We start from the raw sequence: 20,490 nt of genomic DNA, 5'->3' as shown, positions 1-20,490 counted from the left end.
AAGGGTACATGAACCAACAAAAAGCCCCTTCTCCCCCTCCGTTCTCACCCTTTCATGATTTTGAGACATGAATTACCACCATGAATCTGGAAAATTAAAGCAGAATAAACAGACTGTAAAGGTGCAGTAAGTGATGGCAAACAACAAACACTCAAAATGATTCACAGCAAGAGAGTGTTTCTGATTGGTCAACACCTGTAATTCACTTAAAAAGGAAATAATGACAGAATATTGTTTTTTGTTGTTGTTGTTTTTTTTTTAAAGGATGTTTTTTTTTTTTTTTAGGTGGAAAGTTTTTAATTCTCTCCATGGACTATAAATCTGAAATATCAAAGCGAACAGCCTTTAAGCCCACGACATTAATCTTGATTAAAAAACTTGCCTTCTGTGAAAATTACAGAAGATGCTTTAAAAAAAGATAATAAATAAGGGCTCCTCGTCAAGGAATGGATGATGTGCCTCTAAACGGGACCCGGAAGAGAAGAGGCTTGAGGTTGGTTGGAAAACCATCCTTGTAGACTAATGATGTCGCGTCCTGCTAATAAAGTGTTCAGAGGAACCAGAAGCATTTCCTGCGGCTCTTCTTGACCGTCTGGAGGGCCTGTGGAGAGTCCTGCTGGCGTGGAGGAGGAAAGACCAGCTGAGGAGAGCTTTGCTCCGATTCCTGCTGCTCCGGAACCTTCCACGCTCGCGTCACCTGACCCTCCTGAAGCCGGAAGTCATGCTCCACGCTGAAAGACAAGGATGTTTACAGCTTTTATTGTGGCACACACAAAAAAAGAGCATCATAAAAGGATTGAATGCATTGAAATTCACTTTACTGGCAATGATGGTTTCATGAAAAACCTTTAACATCCATACATAAAAAGTTCTTTACACTGGAAAAAGGTTTTTAGACTGTAAAATGGTTCTGTTATAGATCTGTTCACTGAAAGGCGACCAAAAATGGTTCTTCTATGAAATCACTGCAAAACCTCTTTTAGAGCCTTTATTTTTAAAAGATTTAGAACTTTCATCTCATGAAAAGTTCCTGGTTAAGGCCCTGTTTACGCCTGGTATCAAGATGCGTTTTGGTCGATCGGATCAAACAGAGTCTAAAACGTTTTGAGCTTGTCCACTTTCCACCACTTCCAGAGGAAGTCGAAAACTTTGTAGTGTAAGTGCTCATGTGGTCGAATAAGTTCGAACAGGCACAAAAGACTGTCTATTCCCACGTTTGGTTTGAAGATGAAAAAAGTATCAAGCACAATGTTCTTTCACCATTCCTGATTTCTAACACACACTCAAAGCGTTCGGCTGGTTTTGTGGCTGTAAGAGCAGAAACTAAAGAGACCCTCCTCTCGAGAAATCAGGACAGAAGTGGTTGAAAGTGGACGGATTAAAACACCAGGAGTGAACGGGAATGTGTCTCCCTCATCTACTTATGATCCGATCGACCAAAACGCATCTTAATAAACAGGGCCAAAGACAGGGGTTCCCAAACATTTTTGACAGCCGAACCCCTTAGATGTGAAAAATGTACTTGCAAGTACCTCCTAAGATTTTAAAGGTAATATTTCAATAATTTAACAACCCACATTTTCATGTTCATGGGAGACTGTTCACATTCACTCTTTACAAATAATACAAGACGTTACAATACAAATACGTACAGTTGTCTTAAACTGTTCACTTTCAAACATTCAAACTCTCAAGCTTTTAACATGTCAAATCCGCCAGCTTCTATTTTGGCGGAATATTGGTGAAGTTATGTAAACTATCCAGGAAAAGGTTGTAAATGATGTGAATGTGAATTAATTTGCGTTCCCAAATGAACATTAAACTCACAGCGCTGGCAGAGATGGAGTTTGCGAGAAGCAGCATTTACTGTGGACCGAACTGCTCTGAAAACACGCTATTATACCACAGTGCCACTGTTCACTCTGAAACACGCAGCGCATCAGCTATGTAGTTCTTTAGTTAAATCACAACCTTTGATTTAATAGTCATGATTTCAGTTTTATTTTGATTAATTGTGCAGCCCCATTTATTTGTTTAAATGCAGCTTTTCATCAACTCACGAACCCCCTTTTGGAAACCTTGCATTAAGAGAACGCGCATATGCTGTTGCAGCACTGCTTCTAAACATAAAACGTTGATGATCTCTGAAAAATGTAAGAGTTTCAGAAGTTTGCCTTCATTATATTTAAAAGTAGAGCTTTGAGATTCTTTAAAATGTCTGATTGTGTGTCACAAAGAAACAACATGAGGGTGAGTAAACAATCACAAAATTGTCTTTTCCTTTAGAAATCTAGGAGAAAAATGCCCTCAACAGAAGACATCAAAATAGCTATAGCCTGCGGAAAAATAAAGGCGCATATAAATGCATATGAACGTTTGCCGTTGACATTTTGTCAGCAGCCCAGAGCCTGACAGCTGGGATTGTTGCTGATGATGCACTGGCCCAGATAGCTGGCAAACGCTGATGTGGACATGAAGCAGCTTTCCCAGAGTACGGATAGAGTGCCACTGAACAACACGGCCATAACTCTTCATGCTAAATGTGACTAATGAGATCATTGTTCCTCTTATATATATTTATATGCTCTCAATTTATTGCAGAGAGAGAGAGAGAATTACCTTCATCGAGTGGTACCTTAGTTCCCGTGTCAAGGCTCTCACACTCACACACTTCGCCTACAAATTCCCCAGAGAACGGCGATGTCAGACAGACAGGGAACACTATGTGCTTTCCGTAACAATAGCACTTTTAAACCTCTTCAAAAAATCCCTCTTCCAACCTCTTACCTTGCAGTCAGTCTCTGTGCATCGGCTTAAAGACTAAAGGCCTCATGTAGATGTTGTGTTCGCACAAAAAAGTCTTCGCACACACGTCAGGATTTATAAGAAACAAATGTGACTTGAGAATGTTTGCGCACTCTTTTGTCACTGGTGTTGCCGGTTTAACAGCTCAAGTGACAAACTAGGGAATTGAAGATAATCACTAGTCAAAAAATACTAAAAGATTTATACTGGAATCAATTATAAGTGGAAAACAATCTTTAAGAATCCTAATAGGAATTTTCTTGTAGGATTCCAATGTAAGAACAAAAGAAATTTGTCACAATGACAACATTGTCACGATGCTCTCAGACTAGAAGAAAAATTAAGTTTCGATCCTTTCGGTCTTCGCCAGGTATTCAACACATTACAACTTGAAAGTCATACACCTGTGTAGGCATGGACAACAAACAAGACAGCAATTAAAAATGCCTTCTTATTGGGAAATACAGGTTTTTTCCTCATTGTTTTATGAGAGGTCTGTGTCTTCATTGATTGTTGTCCACACCCACTCAGGTGTATGTATTTAAAGATTTTATTCTATTATTAAAATATAATTTGAGAGTATTGTGACAATGTGCTATTCTTTTGTTCTTTTTTAAAGGCCTTCTTGGATGTTTTTGGTCATCCACACTTGAAAAAGTTTCAGTGGGGTTCTATTCTTGAGTTTTAAAGAACCCTGTATGCCAAAAAGGTTCTATAAAGAGAAATATCTTAAATGATTGCGTAATACTTTCAAGTTTAATGAGTTATTTCAATGTATGAGCTCATCTTTTATGCTTCTGAATAGGATCACATGTTCTTGTAGGACATGAAAGGAATTGAATGTAGCAAAACAATATTCCAATACAATACATGCAGACAGAGTTATGATAATAGACAATATTTAAAATAATAATTTTAACAAATTCTTGTTTGACTGTTTCCAAATTATGATAAAAATTCCAACTGTCCTGTAGACATTCCTTCAGGTTCTTCTTGGTTATGGATACTTCAAAAAGCACTTTTCTGTCATATTCAAAAGGCAATTCTACAGTTGCAGCTGGTTTTACTAATGAAATCAACTGTACAAGTTTACTTTCATGCACAGAGAGCAATTTTATCTCACCATGTGGATGGAATTAATTTTTCCTCAATTTATAAATGGAAGGTGACTTGGGTACAACTCAGAACTGGGATGTTTACTGCAATCACACCATACTAGAGAATTATAGAAACGGAGGGATAGATAGACAGATAGATATGGATAGACAGACAGACAGACAGACGGACAGAAAGAATGATAGACAGACAGTTGGATAAACTGATGGACAGATGGATAGATGGATAATATGGGGAACATGGCCGAAGCTTGATGGTGCACTATTTATATTTACATTTATATTTGCATTAATCCCAACCAAAACAATTCCAAAATACCAACAATGCTTTCTGCTTTCATTTTACAGCTTCATGATGAGCCTCATGTGATGTTTCTTCAGCACTCATGAATAGAAAACATAAAACACCCATCAGTCAGCTTAAAACTTGCTGATTAGTACCTGTTGGGATTACTGATAGACTTTTAACACCTGTAATTCACCATTTCATACATGAGTGGCAAAAAAAATATTGGTAACAATACTGAAAAGCTGCAAAAAACATTGCAAATAGAAACAGAAGTAGATCTAATCAGCACTTTTAATAATTAATCACAAAAATCTGAAGTCATAATTATGTATTTGATTAATTGTACAGCCCTGACTTGTGCTGCTTTATGTTTCAGTGAGAACAGTTTGAATTTAAGGAGATTTTTATAGAATGTGCAATTTTATTTTTTTAAATTGTGATTTACATTTTGCCTGTCATATATGCAAATAAACAGTACTTTATTTTTTATTAATCAGCTAGTTACTTAATTTAATATTGAGAAAGTGGGTTCTAAAGCACTGTATAGGATAGTTAGCTTAATAAATGTGCAAACATGCCACAGAGAATCCAATTATTTCAATCCTTTCAAAGTAGCATAATGAATTATCAGTATTTTTAAAACAAGGCCCCAGAAAAATAACAGAAACTTCAAACCATTGGATACTGATATCAATACTTTTCATCCATATGCATATAAACAGTATGCTCCTGTTTCTGCAATGCACAAACTTTTGATATGCATGGAAACAAAGTGAAGTTTTATGCATGAGGCTCAGGCCCAGAGAATCAAACCCTCTGTATTTTCACCGACTAGCACTTCCAGCATTTTCTCCTACCAGATAAATCATTTCAGGGAAAAAAAGAGACCAGAGTAGCGCTCTGTCCCTCCCAGCAGTCCTAATTACCTCACTTCTGGTCCTGAGAATGGATGGACTAGTGTCTGAACTCGATATTACTTCTTCTACCCCGTTCCCTCACTAACGTCTTTCATTCACACCATCTCCATCACCAATATGACGCTCTTAAGTGCGGCGCCTGGTTCAGAGCCTCTATTTTGAGGGTTTTTAAGAAGAGTATGTCTTTTTCTATACAACAAATGATGCACCTCAGTGTGGATTGGAGTCGCACCCAAGGGGAGGATGGGTCTAATATGGGTGGGCTGAATTTGGTTAAGAAGAATTAATGAGATTTGTCCTAATTTAGAGCATCCTAACCATCAGTGGGAGAAGCTCAGAGCTTCTCTGGGAATAAAGCATCTCTATAACCGGAAGCCTGAAAAGACATTAGCAGTCTTGAAGGGCGTTAAATAACTTTCCTGCATATTTATGAGCTGGTGGTGTCACACAGGGGTGATTGACATCTAAATTCCCTGGCACAGACATTACAAGCGCATTTAGTATTATGTCACCATCATGTCAGCCTGTCAAATATAGATATCATGTGTCAGAAATGACTTGTGCAGTGTACATCAAATGCTGAAAAAGATAGCAAACATCAAAAATAAACCCAAAAAGATAAATAAAAAAACTTGATGTTCAGAATAGCAGAATAGCAGTTGCACACTGCAAAAAGTGCAATTGTTACCTTGAAGAGATATTTGTACCTGATTTAATTTATACAAATTCGTTGTGTTCAGGTTGATTCCATCATGTTAAATACTACATACATTTTCATAAAACTGTATGCATGGGATACATTAATGAACTACTAAATGCATTGTATATTTTTATGTTTTTTTGCAGTAGCCTATATAGTAAATGCAAAACTTTATTTTTCAATGTACTTAATTTGGCAACAATGCAAAAATACTTTATATTGTATTGCATTCTTTTTTCACATATAGTAAACAGGTTTTAATTTGTTTTTTATGTAAAAATAAGGTGGATGTTACATTAAAAATAAGGTTGATACTGCCTTCTGTTTACTAATAGTATGTGAAAAAAGTATGCAACACAATAAAGTATCAAACAGCCATTTGTAACTTGAATATGCGATGCATCGATGTAATTCGGCTCATTTCAGTTATTTTACCTGTCCCAAATCAGTCCGTCATGCTGCTTAATATTACAAACTGGCATTTGGTATATTTTAATTTATTATCATAATCACAAACACACCATTTACTGCACTTTGTTATTCATTATTCTTCGAGTTATTTACCCATAGCAGCCAATGAATCAGATGTCTCACACATTCACAAAATATAGCTTACTTTCGTATTTGCAAAATAAGGGGGATACTAGATACTGTGCAGTATTCAGCTTATAGTATTCCCTTCTGAAGATGGTTATGAGACAATCCTAAGGTGTAAATGGAGAGTTACAAATAAGGACAGGGTAGGATTTCTGAGAGGATGAGCAGATAATGAAAGACTTTCTTGGGGCCTGATGGGGTGTGGATTTGATTCCGCTGTACTGGGTGGGAAGCTTGGCGAAATTGGCTGATGTCTTGAAGATGGAAGGTGGATCACGACGTGAGACTGGAAAGGGTGGAGTGAGACTGTCAGACTGTGAGAGAGATTGGACATTGTAATTATGGTTTAGGAAGACACCTCTGCAAGGACAACCAATAACTCAATGATTGTGCTTTACATCGCAAAGGTGCTCAAACAAGTTTGTTTTATTTTATTCAGTCACCTCTAGAGTTTCAGAGGAGATGTCAGTGCTCTCATATTCAGAAAACATTTATCATCAAATGATTCTATAAATAACTAAATTACTAAACTGCTATCCACGTTCACTTTATCGCTCAGTAGTCAACAACCCTCTCAGGTTAGGCAACACTTTATTTCCATTGTCCACTTTAGACATTTTACTAACTATACATAACTTTGCAACAACATGTCAACTAACTCTCATTAATCAATAAGTTATGACAACCTGTGTTTTTACATTGCTTTAACTCATCAAATTAAGTTAAGCAATTTTCGACTTTTTTCAAGTGTGTCCGACTGTGTTTTGCAGTACTACAAACGACGCCCGTCCCCTCCCTCAAGTTACGCCCCCTACAGTGCCATTCGGGATGTTATCCGAGCCACTCCCTCTGATATCGCCAGAGAATGTCTAATAGGAAGAGAATTGGCACTCTCTGGTTACTTCCGGTTTCTGGACTGGCTGCAGTAACACGTCTCTGTCCATGCGGGGGCGCTCACAGGCGAGTGCAGAATGAATGGAGGTCTATGGAGCTATACCCATCAAAATCCACTTTTCTCAGGATATAATTTTTTGTCTAGTAATTTGAATGTTGTATTCGAAAGGAGATGCAAAGAAATTACACATTGCTGGGTGTTAGATTTTTTTAGAGTCACTTATTTGCTTGAAAAAGTCTTTTAAAGGGTCAATGACGTCATACACATCGTACAACCAGAGATACTGCTTAATGGCAATCCTTCAGTCGATTTGGTGCTTTCGCGCTCTGCACTTTCTTTTCTCTCGAGGCATCGACAACACAGCTGACACAGGCAAACACACGGGCTAGACGAGTTTTTGTTTTGTTTGTTTCTTGTCCCGCTTCGGATGCCACGATGCCATCAAGCGGTTTATCTGGTCGTAATCAGTCCTTCACTGACCAATCAGCGTTCATTAGCAGAATGCTAGCGTGTTATGGGCGACAACAACTCAACCTGTAAGAAATCGAAAGGACATAAGTACTCGTTCATTCAACTTTCGATCTATAACCCATGTTGAACTTGCAAAACCTACAATAAAATCTGAGATTTCTCAACGGCAATCGGGTGAAAGAGACACATTTAGCCGTCTAGCTCCATAGACTCCCATTCAGTCTGCGCTCGCCCGTGATCACCTCCAGTGGAATTCTAATGGAACTGCAACCAAGATCGATACAATGGGGCTAATAGGAAGTGCCAAGGCTCTCCGTAGATGGGCTCTGATATCGCTGATGTACTGCTCTTGTTCTACGCCACCTAGTGATAAGGTGTACAGAATGTATAACATAGATCACCAGATGCTGTCATCCGGATTGTTTCCATCAGTTTTTAATTATAGTTAGTTTAATTATAAAATACAGTGAAATTTATTTTTATGGAAGGGGTAGGTTTAGGGCAAGGTTTAGGTTTGGGGGGTACGTTTTTTGCTATAATTACCACAAGCCTGTATTAAATTGATAATATAATTTTTTGTATGTTTTACTACTAGCTGTTATTTCATGCTTTATACGATTCGAAAGCAATATAAGCTTGTCTTACAAACATTTCATACATAAAATATAAAATAATTTACTTCAAAAAGATTGTTGTAGTACAATGAAATCCACGCTTGATTCTTCGTCGGGGGGTGTAACTTTACATCCGTTATCCTTATACTATTTAGTGGCTGTTTTGGAATTCATATTACATTTTTTTTAATATCTTTTCAATACATATTGTATCTGCACATACAGCGACTTGTTTACATGGGATTAAGCAGGACTTGCACAAACGCTCACGCTTGATTCTTCGCCGGGAGGTGTAACTTGTTGTAAAATAGGCATGATTATTTTCTGGGATGTGTAGTACTGCGGGATGCAGACACACCCTTCTCACTTTTTTTTTTATAACTTAAACAAGATTCAACACATTTTTTTAAGTCAGTTTAAGGCAGCAACACTCCCGTTAGAGTATTAGTAAACTGTTAGGTTAGGGTTCGGGTAAGTAGAAAAAGTTGACATGCAAAGTTACTCAAAGTCAGTATAATGTCTGTTGGGGAGCATCACAATAAAAGTGTTAGTAAGCAGACAGTCTATTAATACTCTAATGAGAGTTAGTTGATATAAAGTTGCAAAGTTACTTATAGTCAGTAGAATGTCTAAAGTGGACCATCGAAATAAAGTGTTACTCATATTCTTCTAAGACTATGATCAAATAAAAAATAGTTTGAGCTGCTATTCACATATTCTTGTAATATGACTAAAACTAAAAACTATAACAAAGTAAAATAATTGTCATTATATTCTTCCAAAAGTAATAAATAAATAAATTATTTGAGCTGCTATACACATTCGCTTTAAATAATGAATATCAACCATTGTCTCTTCTACTTTAATTTCTCCTCAGGAACAACTGAGACAACAATTAGCCTAATTTTTGCCTAGCAGAACATACACTACTCATTTAATTTGGGCTAGATCACACTTGATGGAATTAGAAAGATGTGTGCGCAGGGGCTTTGCAGGGCCGTCATCCTGCATCTGTATGTTTAATACCAGGTGGAACCGAATAACTGATATCAGCACTGAGCGTTTGTGCAAGTCCTACTTAATCCCATGTAAACGAGTCGCTGTATGTGCAGATACAATATGTGTTGAAAAGATATAAAAAAAAATGTAATATGAATTCCAAAACAGCCACTAAATAGTATGCATAGCATAAGGATAACGGATGTCATTTTTGAACGACTTACATGTATAATGATTTGCATACAATGTGCTTATATCAGCATCTGGTGGATTTAACATTCACTGTATGTTCTACATCACGACAACATTCTTTCCTGTACAGCTCTTTATAATCTCATGTTACTGAATGTGTGGTTATACTCGGAAATGCACGCTTACATTGCACTTTTACTATTTCATACAGTACACTACCAAAGGTTTGGAATAATTAAGATTAAATTATTGCATTTGAAAAAAGACTCTAATGCTCACGAAGGCTGCATTTATTTAATCAAAAATACGGCAAAAACAGTAATACTGTGAAATATTATTACAATTTAAAATATTTGAATATACTGTATTTTAAAATGTAATTTATTTCAACATCATTACTCCAGTCTTCAGTGTCACATGATCCTTCAGAAATCATTCCAATATTTGCTGCTCAAGAAACATTTCTTCTTATTATTAATGTATAGTAGACTATACATAATGTGCACAGTACGCACATTTTATGTCCATGGACTTCCCGGATGACCAACTACTGTACATTTGCCGAACTGTGTAATCTACGCGGGATACTGTATGGCAAACGTGACTTGATTAAACTTGACCTTCCGTCCCCAGTGTAACAAACGATTTATCAGGCTGGAAAGATGCAAAACAAAGAAGCAAAATAAATGCATGTGTTTCCAAGACGATTCAAATGTAAGAAGTATAAAGAGTAGTATTGCATTCTAAACAAAGACTCTGTGAGTGTGTTTTGGCATGCTTTCTTGGCATGAATGCATAGTTTACATGTGTGAGTTACAGCCACAACGTCTGATTAGCGGTAATCTCTCATGCTAATCTGTAAGTGAATGTTCACGTTTATCTGCAGATTTATGATTGTATTTACAACACAGCTTGAATTCAGAACAAGTGCCTGGCAGACAAGATTTACACTGTTTTCTGCTGATACCGTGATTCGCTCAGGCAAACTACAGCCTGTTTGATCAGCCCGGCTGTGAAGCTCCGGCGATTCCAATGACGCTAAACTAATGCAAGCAACGCCTCCTGTTTAACCACTCAAATGTTAGTGCATCCACACAGGGTTCTGGTAGAGTCATGTCCAGTTTGCATTGGTGGCGGTCACGTTGGCCGCTTATCTGGCCTTTCGGAGCTGATTTGTAAACTCTGCAATCAGGCCGGAGAGCTGTTTATCAAGACAAACTATGCCGCTTTGAAATGGAAATCTGCAAATCTGTTCACATCACTCTAATCTGATGGAAAGGAGCATTCATTTGCACTTGAAAGGGCTATTTGATTTCAAGGTTGTAAACAGTGTGTATGAGTATGTGTGTATGCGAGGACAGAGGTGTGCGTGTGTCCCGGCTGAGTAAAGGCGAAGCCGTAGAGCACGAAAATGCCAAGTGTACCCATGGGGACGCCCCTGCCCGCACTAAAACAAGCCCTAGAGGAAGAAGCTTTCTTTTAGATGCATCTTAATTATCAGCACACAACTGAGCACATTTCTGAAACTTACAGTACAGTGCCGTAGTGGGTTCACAAAACCAAAACTAGTCTAATTATCCATCGTAAAAGGGGAAGTGTGTGTTTTTCCTCTTTTAGAATACACATATTCCATCTTAATCTACAGATACTATAAGTAAGCCATTATTGCTTCAAATTTCTCCCTAAAAAGTGTAAACACAATTATGTTACATGAAAATTATATTATTGCACAGCTCTCTAAAAAAGTTGGATATATAGTATATCCACCTTTTTCCGCATACAGTATACTCATGTAAAGCAATATATACTATATAACAAATACCAAATCTCAACTGCCTGATTTTTGTTTGTTTTGAAGTATGTCCAACTTTATCCGCATAGTTGCATAGGGTGATTTATACAACATGGCATCTTAAAGGTAGTGTAGGCAATTTCAGAGTGGCTAGCAAACGCAAGCTAGCGTTGAGAGCATAAGATACCACCCTCCCTTCAGAGCGTCTCCAAAGCACATGAACACGTCTTTAAAACACACGAACGCACACAGCAGAGTCTGCAAAGCGTCACTAGAGATGGGGGTAAAGTACCTCATGTCTCAAAGCACATAAAATTATTAGAATAATGAACGTAAACAACTTACAGAGCTCTTAATTGTGCCACCTGACTGCTGCAGATTCATTTTGGCGTTGATAGTTCAGACCGAATGCAATGATTGGTTTTTGCAGCATATTTTGGTCCTGAGACTTCCACAGAAGATTTCATATTTAGACCTATCAGGCAGGATGTGAAGAGAGTTTCGACCAGTATAAAACAAATTGACTACCCTAACTTGAACTGATTGATTGCAAAATGTAAACTATATTATCGCCCAAATCTAATCTGCTAAATGCAACTATAAAGCATGAAGATATTAACATATGATTTTCTGTAAACCTGCTTTGAAACAATGTGTATTGCTGAACAGTGCTATGCAAATAAACTTAACTTGACTATCTGTTTGACCAACCAATGTTATTTTTGCAATTCCATAAAGTGGCATTATACGTCACAGAAATTGCACACTTCACTTTTTAAATTTGCATGTCTGCAATTCCACCAATAACAGCAAGCAATGCAGACTAATTTTGTTTTTACTCCATTATATATAGTTAAAATGACAACAATAGTCTGAATAAATGAATTATGCATTACAATAGCGTCATAAAAGATGCTCCCTTTCATTCAGCCGAAGTCAGTCGACACATTCTCAGCAAAGGACGTGTTCATTCAGTGCATAAGAATGCATTTTCACACATGAGCATTGTAATGTCATGAGACACTAATTTCATTTTTGGTTGAACGATTCCTTTAAAAGATTTGTTCAAAAACAAGAAGGCATTCAGAATCAAAACACCGCCAGTACAGCACCACACCGTGGGTAACCAGTACTACCATGAGGGCTTCCGGTTACCCACCCAGATCTTTAACCGCATTGTAATTAGTGGCTACAAATGCTGCACAACAGCACATTAAAGTGCAAGTGTGCGTTCTCTTTAACTCATGTATATCGTTTGCTGTAAGGATCGTCCCTGCGCGATCACAACGCTTTGATCACCACCCATATCATACGAGCAGTTATATGATCTCTTTTATGTGAGAAGCTTTGTGCTGAGCGCCGTGACTCTGTGAGGTTTAATGAGATATGTATGAAATACGGGAGAACATGTCGTCCCTGCTTGTGTAATGGCCTATAGTGTTATTGCTCACCTTCATGTTTTTATAATGACTGAAGCACTCAGAGACAACGAGCCCTTGACAATATTTGGGAAGGACAATCCCGTGCATGGAAAGGAAGCAAAGATTCTGTTTGAGTACAGATGGGGAAAAGTGGAAAACAATCAAAATCGACATCATATCGCATGCATAAAAAGGCACAAATGTGTCTTTAGTGATTCTGTGATCTCTCTTCACGTTCGCTGTAAACTGCGACTGTATAGCTATACTTGAGGTTATTTCACTACAGTCAAATAACTTTGCTTTTTGAAATACTCTTCTTCTCTCTAGTCAGCGACAGACTCGCTCACAGGCGACATAAAGAGGCAATGTTCGGCATGCAGCTGTCACAGTGCACTTCATTTCTCTCTCATCCAAACGCTCTCAGTTCCAGAGGAATCAGAATAAAGCAGCCAAAAACACCAACGTTACTTTATACTGACAAAGAGACGGCGTTTAAATGCTTAAGTTGTCAGTCGAGCAAGATATGAACCCCTTGGACTACAATATTCCTCCTAGCCAATGTATAAATTATATTATATAAATATAATGTTTAAAGACTTGACTCAAAAGGAGTCCCTTTCCCGCTTTGAGTCGCAGCACACTGAAAGATTTCCGCACATCACTGCTCAGCACAAACTCTCTTTACAATTATATTTACCAGCGTGTGCAATCTGAGGTTTGCAGTGGCGTAAGCAAAACATCAGAAGTTCCAGTTGAAATGTCAGCACTCAAGAGTTTAGACTGAAACTGATGATAACACAACAATAGTCACACAAATAAATCTCATTAAAAGCATGACAGCCGTCTCTGTCAAATGTTACAAAACACACTGAATAAGTAATAAGTCCTGATTATTTCACAGAAAAAAAGTGAGCAGTTCTTCTCAATGATATCTAGTTTACTTGCCACTAAGTGCCTAAAACAAAACTCTGAAAAGCTCTGAAATTACCAGTAATTTGTCAACTTTGGCAAACCCAGTGATTACCGACTTTGTGAATTTTATTTGTGCTTTCCGGTTTTGATTGCAAAATCCATTAGAAGATCATGTGCAGTCTATGCTTGTGTCTCATGCATCTGAGACCATGGCCAGTTTGACACAATCTCAGTCCATCACAGCTCACACTTTCTATGCACTGACTTACATAAAACTAGCACTCCATCAGTCCTATTTCACCTGTGGATTGATGTTCCGTGGTATTCACGTGCAATACTGTGACCTTACTAAAAACACATATCAACAGCATACTTTTGCCCCATCAAGACTAAGATGAAACGCTCTCCTGCGCAATGGTTGTGATTGAACAGAGAGTGAGCGTGACTATAGGATAGCCAGCATCTCAATACTCGCTATCACACCGATGTCAATTTCACGCACACGACCTGAACATCACGGCATGCCACTGTGCGTTTCTGTCATAGCAGACTGAGTCAGGAAATGAGACACTTGTTTCGCAGACGTCTCTCTTGTGTTTGCGGAACAGGTTAATGCGTTCTGCCTTGATAGACCTCCACACAGGTTTATTTAAATATGGCTTTTCCAATAAAATCACACAGGATTTTCCCCGGGCTGAGAGTAATGAAGTCTCAGCACTCGTGTTTATACTGGTCATCTTGTTACTGTGAGCTGATTGAATTGTGGAGGTGCTCGGCTCAAAGCGACTGCAGTGTTTTATTGTCGGTGGACGTTTATGCATGTTTAAGCATTCTGAAATAAATCTAAATTAGCTGAACAAGCTTCTGAAAGGGTGGGTTCATATGAAGGAAAACAACGCTGAAGGGCTCTTTTTTGCTCAAATGATTATAATCTTATGCAATTCTCACCCTAAAGGCTGAAAAAATAATCTTAAAGCAAAGAAATAATCTCTTAATGGCCTTCAATTAGACGGGTGAATCTGTAAAGATATGAATCATACATCACCCAAAAATATAATTATATTTTGTGAAAAGAAAATAAACATCATTTTTTAAACAAATTTTGCATTATGAGATTATATTCATGATAATGTATCACATCATAATTTACCCTCTACACAGTTCTCAATAGACAACAACAATGTGAAAAAAAAACATATTCTCGTTACTGTAATGCAAAAGAAGATATTTTTCACATTACAATAATGAACATTAGTGAGGAAATGTGATTAGTGGTCTGATTTTTTAAATATAATCTTATTTTAACTTTACATTATATTACCATTTAAATATGAAAAATGAAAAATGGGCCATTTATAAATATGAAACGGTGTATATGAAACTGTGTCAATCACTAGTTGGCCGGTAACGTTTATGAATTCTAACACCGCAAAATTGTGAGAACATGAACAAATGTGAACGAAGCTCGGGACAGTTGACCAGGCAGTGCTGCATCATCACAAAAGTTTAAGCCTTTCTAATTTAAATATTCAAGCTCAAGAAAATCCGTTTCTGGCAAACATCCGAAGCGAACACCCAGAAATCCGTGTCTCAGACATCACGTGAATATTGTTCTCTTTCACGTCTTCTTGTGCTTGAACAGACATATACAAACAAAATTATGTCAAAATGCCCGTCTTGGCAAATATTCCTGTAAACATAGTCAGTTGTGTCTTAACTGAACGTGAACAGTTGAGAAATAAAACACGTGTAACAGTGTATTAGATCCGTGCATTCAGTCTTAAAGTGACACCAGCCTAATATTCCTGCTGCTGTTTTTAAAGTTAATCACACAACAAAAGACAAAGAACTGACTGAATAACTTTTGGAACTTTAATAATGATTAATCTGTTTCATGGCTGGTTAAAAATATTTATGGTCAGTCAATTTTTATAAATACACCGACAACTGGCAGCTGTGGCTAAACGTTTTTTTTATACATATATATCTGAAGGTTTGAGTCCTACTACTTTAAGTGAGTTATTCTTTCTTCAGTGATCACAGACAAACAGGACGTGCACACGGCAACATCTGTGTGAGCAGATGCTTGTCTATCATAGCCGAACATCTTGCTTGTTCTATCGGATTTTTTCATTTGTAACTGAGTATGTGTTCTCATAATTCATCAGCCCAAGGAAATTGTTCAGTACATGGCTAGCTCAGATGTTTGCCATCATAATGCAACCATAATGCACAATTACAAACCACCATAATGTAGTGTAATTTAACTCTCACCTGAATTATGCTTCATATTCCACTTACTGTAATACTTGATTTTCAACTAGTTTGGATTCAGGACACAGGTTGTACAGTGAATATCAAATGGCAACAATCAACCACTATAATATTATACAGCCAACAGTACAACTTATAAAATAACACATACTGTATATAAAAGTTCTGCTTAGACAATTTAGTAGAAATATTGTAGAAAATGCCAGTAAATCCATTTTAATGATCATGAAGATGGAGGAAAGCAAATATTGAGATTTTTACTGGTTATACTGTGAAGGATTGAGGTTGTGTCTATGAGGAGTGTCCTATTAGCTGATAAAACCATAAGAAATAAACCCCCTGGGTCAAATCCTTTATTCTTCCTATAGATTTTCCTCCCTTCAATCTCAATACTGCAATTAAATGGTCAATAGGTCACAAAATGCTCCCAATTAACCAGGGGTGCATTTCCCAAAAGCATTGTTAGCCAACTTTGGTCGCAAGTTCCGTTGTTATCAGGATATAGTTCAACGCGTCGGTGTTTCCCGAAAAACATAGTTCGAACGAACATTCGCAAACAGCATCGCAAAGTTGTGTGGTTTGAACGACAGATCTCGACCTGTGGTTAGAAGCAGAGTTTCTTGTTTGCATGACATGTGGACTTCATAAATCCTTATCTTGAGCCAAAAAAGCAAGCTGACATTCAGTGTATTCTTTATCATTTATTTAGAATAAATACAAATGTCATTTACGTCTTTTAGTTTGTCAAGAGATTTAAAGCACCGTTTTTGAAGAGTGCGCATGTGTGAACGTTCTCGACTACGTAAGAATGAGACTATGATTGAATCTGGAAATAAAGCAAAATAACTGAGAAAAATGAGAAATAGTCCTCAGATGCCATGTCCGTTATAGCAAAATATCTAGCGTTAATTCGATCTCAACAGATTCGTTAAAATTAGTTATTACTCCACCACCTGCGTCACATCATTAACCAACGTGGTTGAACGACCAATTTGCAACAATATGGTTTAGGGAAACAGTCGTGACTAGCTAGTTGATTTCTTCAACTAGCAGCGAGTTACGTCGTGGTACGGAAACGCAGCCCCGAATGAGTTTCCATATAACTTTGGAAACTCACTGCATATGAATGTGTAAAGCAGGTATATTGGCAAAGTGTACATTACTTGTCAAAAGTTTGGAATAATTCAGATTTTTTGTTTTTGAAAAAAAAAAAAATTCTTCTGCTCAACAACAATTACTTCAAAAACAGCGATGTTACCTCCTCACTGCTGAGAAATATAGCGATTCAGTAAGGAAGCTATTTTATTACTAAAAGGGGCGGGCCAGCGTTTATAATATATATATTCTATATTTCTAATACTTTAAATTAATTTTATTTCAGTTTTAATATTACTAATTTTATTACATTAGTAATTTTATTTCAGTTTGTTGCCAAGGCAACATTTCTAATTTTAAGTTTAATTTTTTTATTTTATTTTTTTTTATCCATTTTATTTTATTTCAGTTTTTTAAATTTAAAATTTTAGTTTTATTTTGAATTATAGTTACCAATAACAACACTGCCTTTGTGTGATGAGCACATGCACATACACCAGTGAGTTCAGCATTAGTTTGTGCAGATGACCCTGTTGTGCTGACGACTTTGACCCCGGGCGAAATGAAGTCCATCTGTAACATCAGAGAGAAGCTTATACACACGCACATACACACACATTTGTTCTGCCCTGTTCTCTGTACTTTATGGTCCAAAACATCTCTCTCCTCAGACGAATGATCCGCCCTCAAGCGTGAGGAACAGTGGGACCACCATGTGTTCATGGGAAGCCATGAAGACTCAGCCGTATATCTGGGCGTTCTCCGTTTCTTACACTGTGATGTTTTCACACACACACACACACACACACACGCAGCAGGTGTGGAAGGCCGAGATAGAGGATGTATCCGGCGAAGTGGAAGAGAAGGGCAGACACGTTCACCAGCCGTGTGAAAGATAACAAGAAAGAGAATTACACTCCAATAACAGCGGTTACATTAATTGCAGTCCCTTTCTTTGAATTGCATGAATGTGCCGATGTTTGTTTGTTTGTTTGTATATGTGTTCGGTTGTGCAGCGGTGCATTCTGACAGCTTAGCTTTTGCATGTTGATGAAACAAGTGGGTGCGAGTGTGTGTGTATTGGAGGAAGAAATGTATCAAGCCAGCGGACGTTGGGGAGTTATTGAGTGATGGCCGCTGGAGCAGAAGAGGCCAGTTGATGGATTTCTTCTAAAAGAAACTTCTAGAAAAGAGCCAGTTGGTGGCCTGCATGCTCATACAAACACGGACGCAAAACACAAACACACATTACAGGGTTGAACTGAGAATGCATTTGAATTCCGAATAAATTGCTGAATTTGAATTATCACAGTAGCAAACAGGATGCAGAACTGCAGTGTAAGGAAGTAGAAATTAAATTAATTGAAATTCAAATAATATATAATATTCCGAAAACTGGACATTTTAGCTAGAGAAGCAAAACTTTCAGTTTCAAAAGTTTTCAGACCGACAGAATTTCTTTCAATTGCACTTATAGGGGTTAGTTAACCCAAAAATGTAAATTCTGTCATTTTTACATTTATGCACTTCGCAGACGCTTTAATCCAAAGCGACTTCCATTGCATTGCAAGGTACACATTTACATTCTTATCAGTTCTTGCTTTCCCTGGGAATCGAACCTATGACCTTGGCGTTGCAAGCGCTCGTTCGAGCTACAGGTAAGCTAAACCTGCTGTCATTTACTCACCCTCGTGCTGTTCCAAACCTGGATGAATGTCTTTCTTCTGCTGAACACAAGAGAAGATATTTTGAAGAATATGGGTAAACAAACAGTTGATGGCATTGACTTCCATAGTAGTGGGGAAAAAAATAGGCCCATCAACTGTTTGGTTGATATTCTTTTGTGTTCAGTAGAAGAAATACATTCATACAGGTTTGGAACAACTTGAGGGTGAGTAAATGATGACTATCCCTTTCTCCATTGGCGGCCATTTAATACATAAAACGTATGCAGAGAAGTATTGTGCAAATGATCACGTTCTTTATTAAAACGGCTTCCTGTTCAGCACAGGATCATATTTTTAAGATTTATTTCACATTTATGCTCCTAGCAGATGCTTTCTACCTAAAGCGACGTGCAAGAAAGTGTGCATATTATGTAAGTGGCAATTACCAGGATAGGTAGCTGAGAGTACAACTCAAGCTAAGCTGAGGTTAAGCTCTCAAGAGCCGAGAAAACACCTCACAGATAATAACGATATACGGCAAAAAGAGCAAGATTACTTCAGTATAACGACAGGTTTGATTATTATTGAGAGATTATTTTTCTGAACGTAAGACTGAGCAAAAGTAGTGTCCTGAGGTTATAATGACTCACAAAATGACTCATGTTGTCTTCAGGTCTTTCTCTTTTTATTTCCCTCTCTCTCTCCCTCTCTCTCCCTCTCTCTCCCTCTCTCTCTCCCTCTCTCTCTCTCTCTCTCTCTCTCTCTCTCTCACACACACACACACACACACACACACACACACACACACACACACACACAAAAGATGGTTTTATGGCCTCAGGCTTGGTGTTAGTCGGTTGCAGTATAGAGGGATTAATTGAAGCTTTGCCGCAGCGTGTGTGTGTGTATGAGACTCTATCAGGGTGGTTGGGATTTGGTACTGCTGACACCTGTATTGATCAGTCAGTGTAATCAGGATCAAAAAGTGATATGCCCATAATCCCCTCAAGGAGACACACACACACACATGCTCTCGGTATAACGATGCAGCTCAGTAAGGCCCTACTGCAAAACTACACTGCATACTCACTAGCTTTCCTGACTGCAGAAATTATTGCGGGTTTTATGATGCATATTTTAAAAAGAAATCACAATAAACCAGGGATCGGCAACATTTGGCACATGTGCAACATTGGCATGCATAGGGATAATCATTGGCACTTGACAACAGCTAAACACGTGCATGTGTTTAATTTAAATAAAACCCCTTAAAAACTGCAGCCCAAAAGCATTCCTTGTGACAAAACTATTGCAAGCAGGGTCGACATTAACACCCGCCAACCCGTGTGTATTTCAGCAGTGGCGTGTGACACAGTCACTCCTACTAGCCACTGTGGCGGGTTGAATTTTATATACAATACATATTTTTATTTTTTTTTCAATTGTAATCTTTTAAAAGGGCATCTGAAATAATAATAATAATTTGTTACATTTATATAGCGCTTTTCTCAGCACTCAAAGCGGTTTACCACCACCAATGTGCAGCATCCACGCGGATGATGCGACGGCAGCCATATTGCGCCAGAACGCCCACCACACACCAGCATATTGGTGGAGAAGAGACAGAGATGAAGCCAATCGGTATATGGGGATGATTAAGAGTCATTGATGGACAGAGGCCAATGGGCAAATTTGGCAAGGATGCTGGGGTTACACCTCCACTCTTTTTCCGAAG

The 20,490-nt window shown here is 37.8% G+C and overlaps 1 protein-coding gene across 2 annotated transcripts in view; it reads right to left on the bottom strand.

The window, feature by feature from the left end:
• Window positions 1-269: 269 nt before the first annotated feature.
• Window positions 270-20,490, bottom strand: part of LOC307159266 (uncharacterized protein) — a 102,591-nt gene continuing 82,370 nt past the window's right edge. For both annotated transcript variants that reach the window (XM_079872522.1, XM_079872521.1), the window contains exon 4: window positions 270-731. In XM_079872522.1, coding sequence (XP_079728648.1) covers window positions 551-731 — 181 coding nt within the window. In that variant the 3' untranslated portion in view covers window positions 270-550. The remainder of the gene's footprint in view (window positions 732-20,490) is intronic.

This window comes from Squalius cephalus, assembly GCF_949319135.1.
Source record: "Squalius cephalus genome assembly, chromosome: 5".
NCBI lineage: Eukaryota > Metazoa > Chordata > Actinopteri > Cypriniformes > Leuciscidae > Squalius > Squalius cephalus.
The sequence above is the reverse complement of the archived record's forward strand: the minus strand, read 5'-3'. Positions and strand labels throughout refer to the sequence as shown.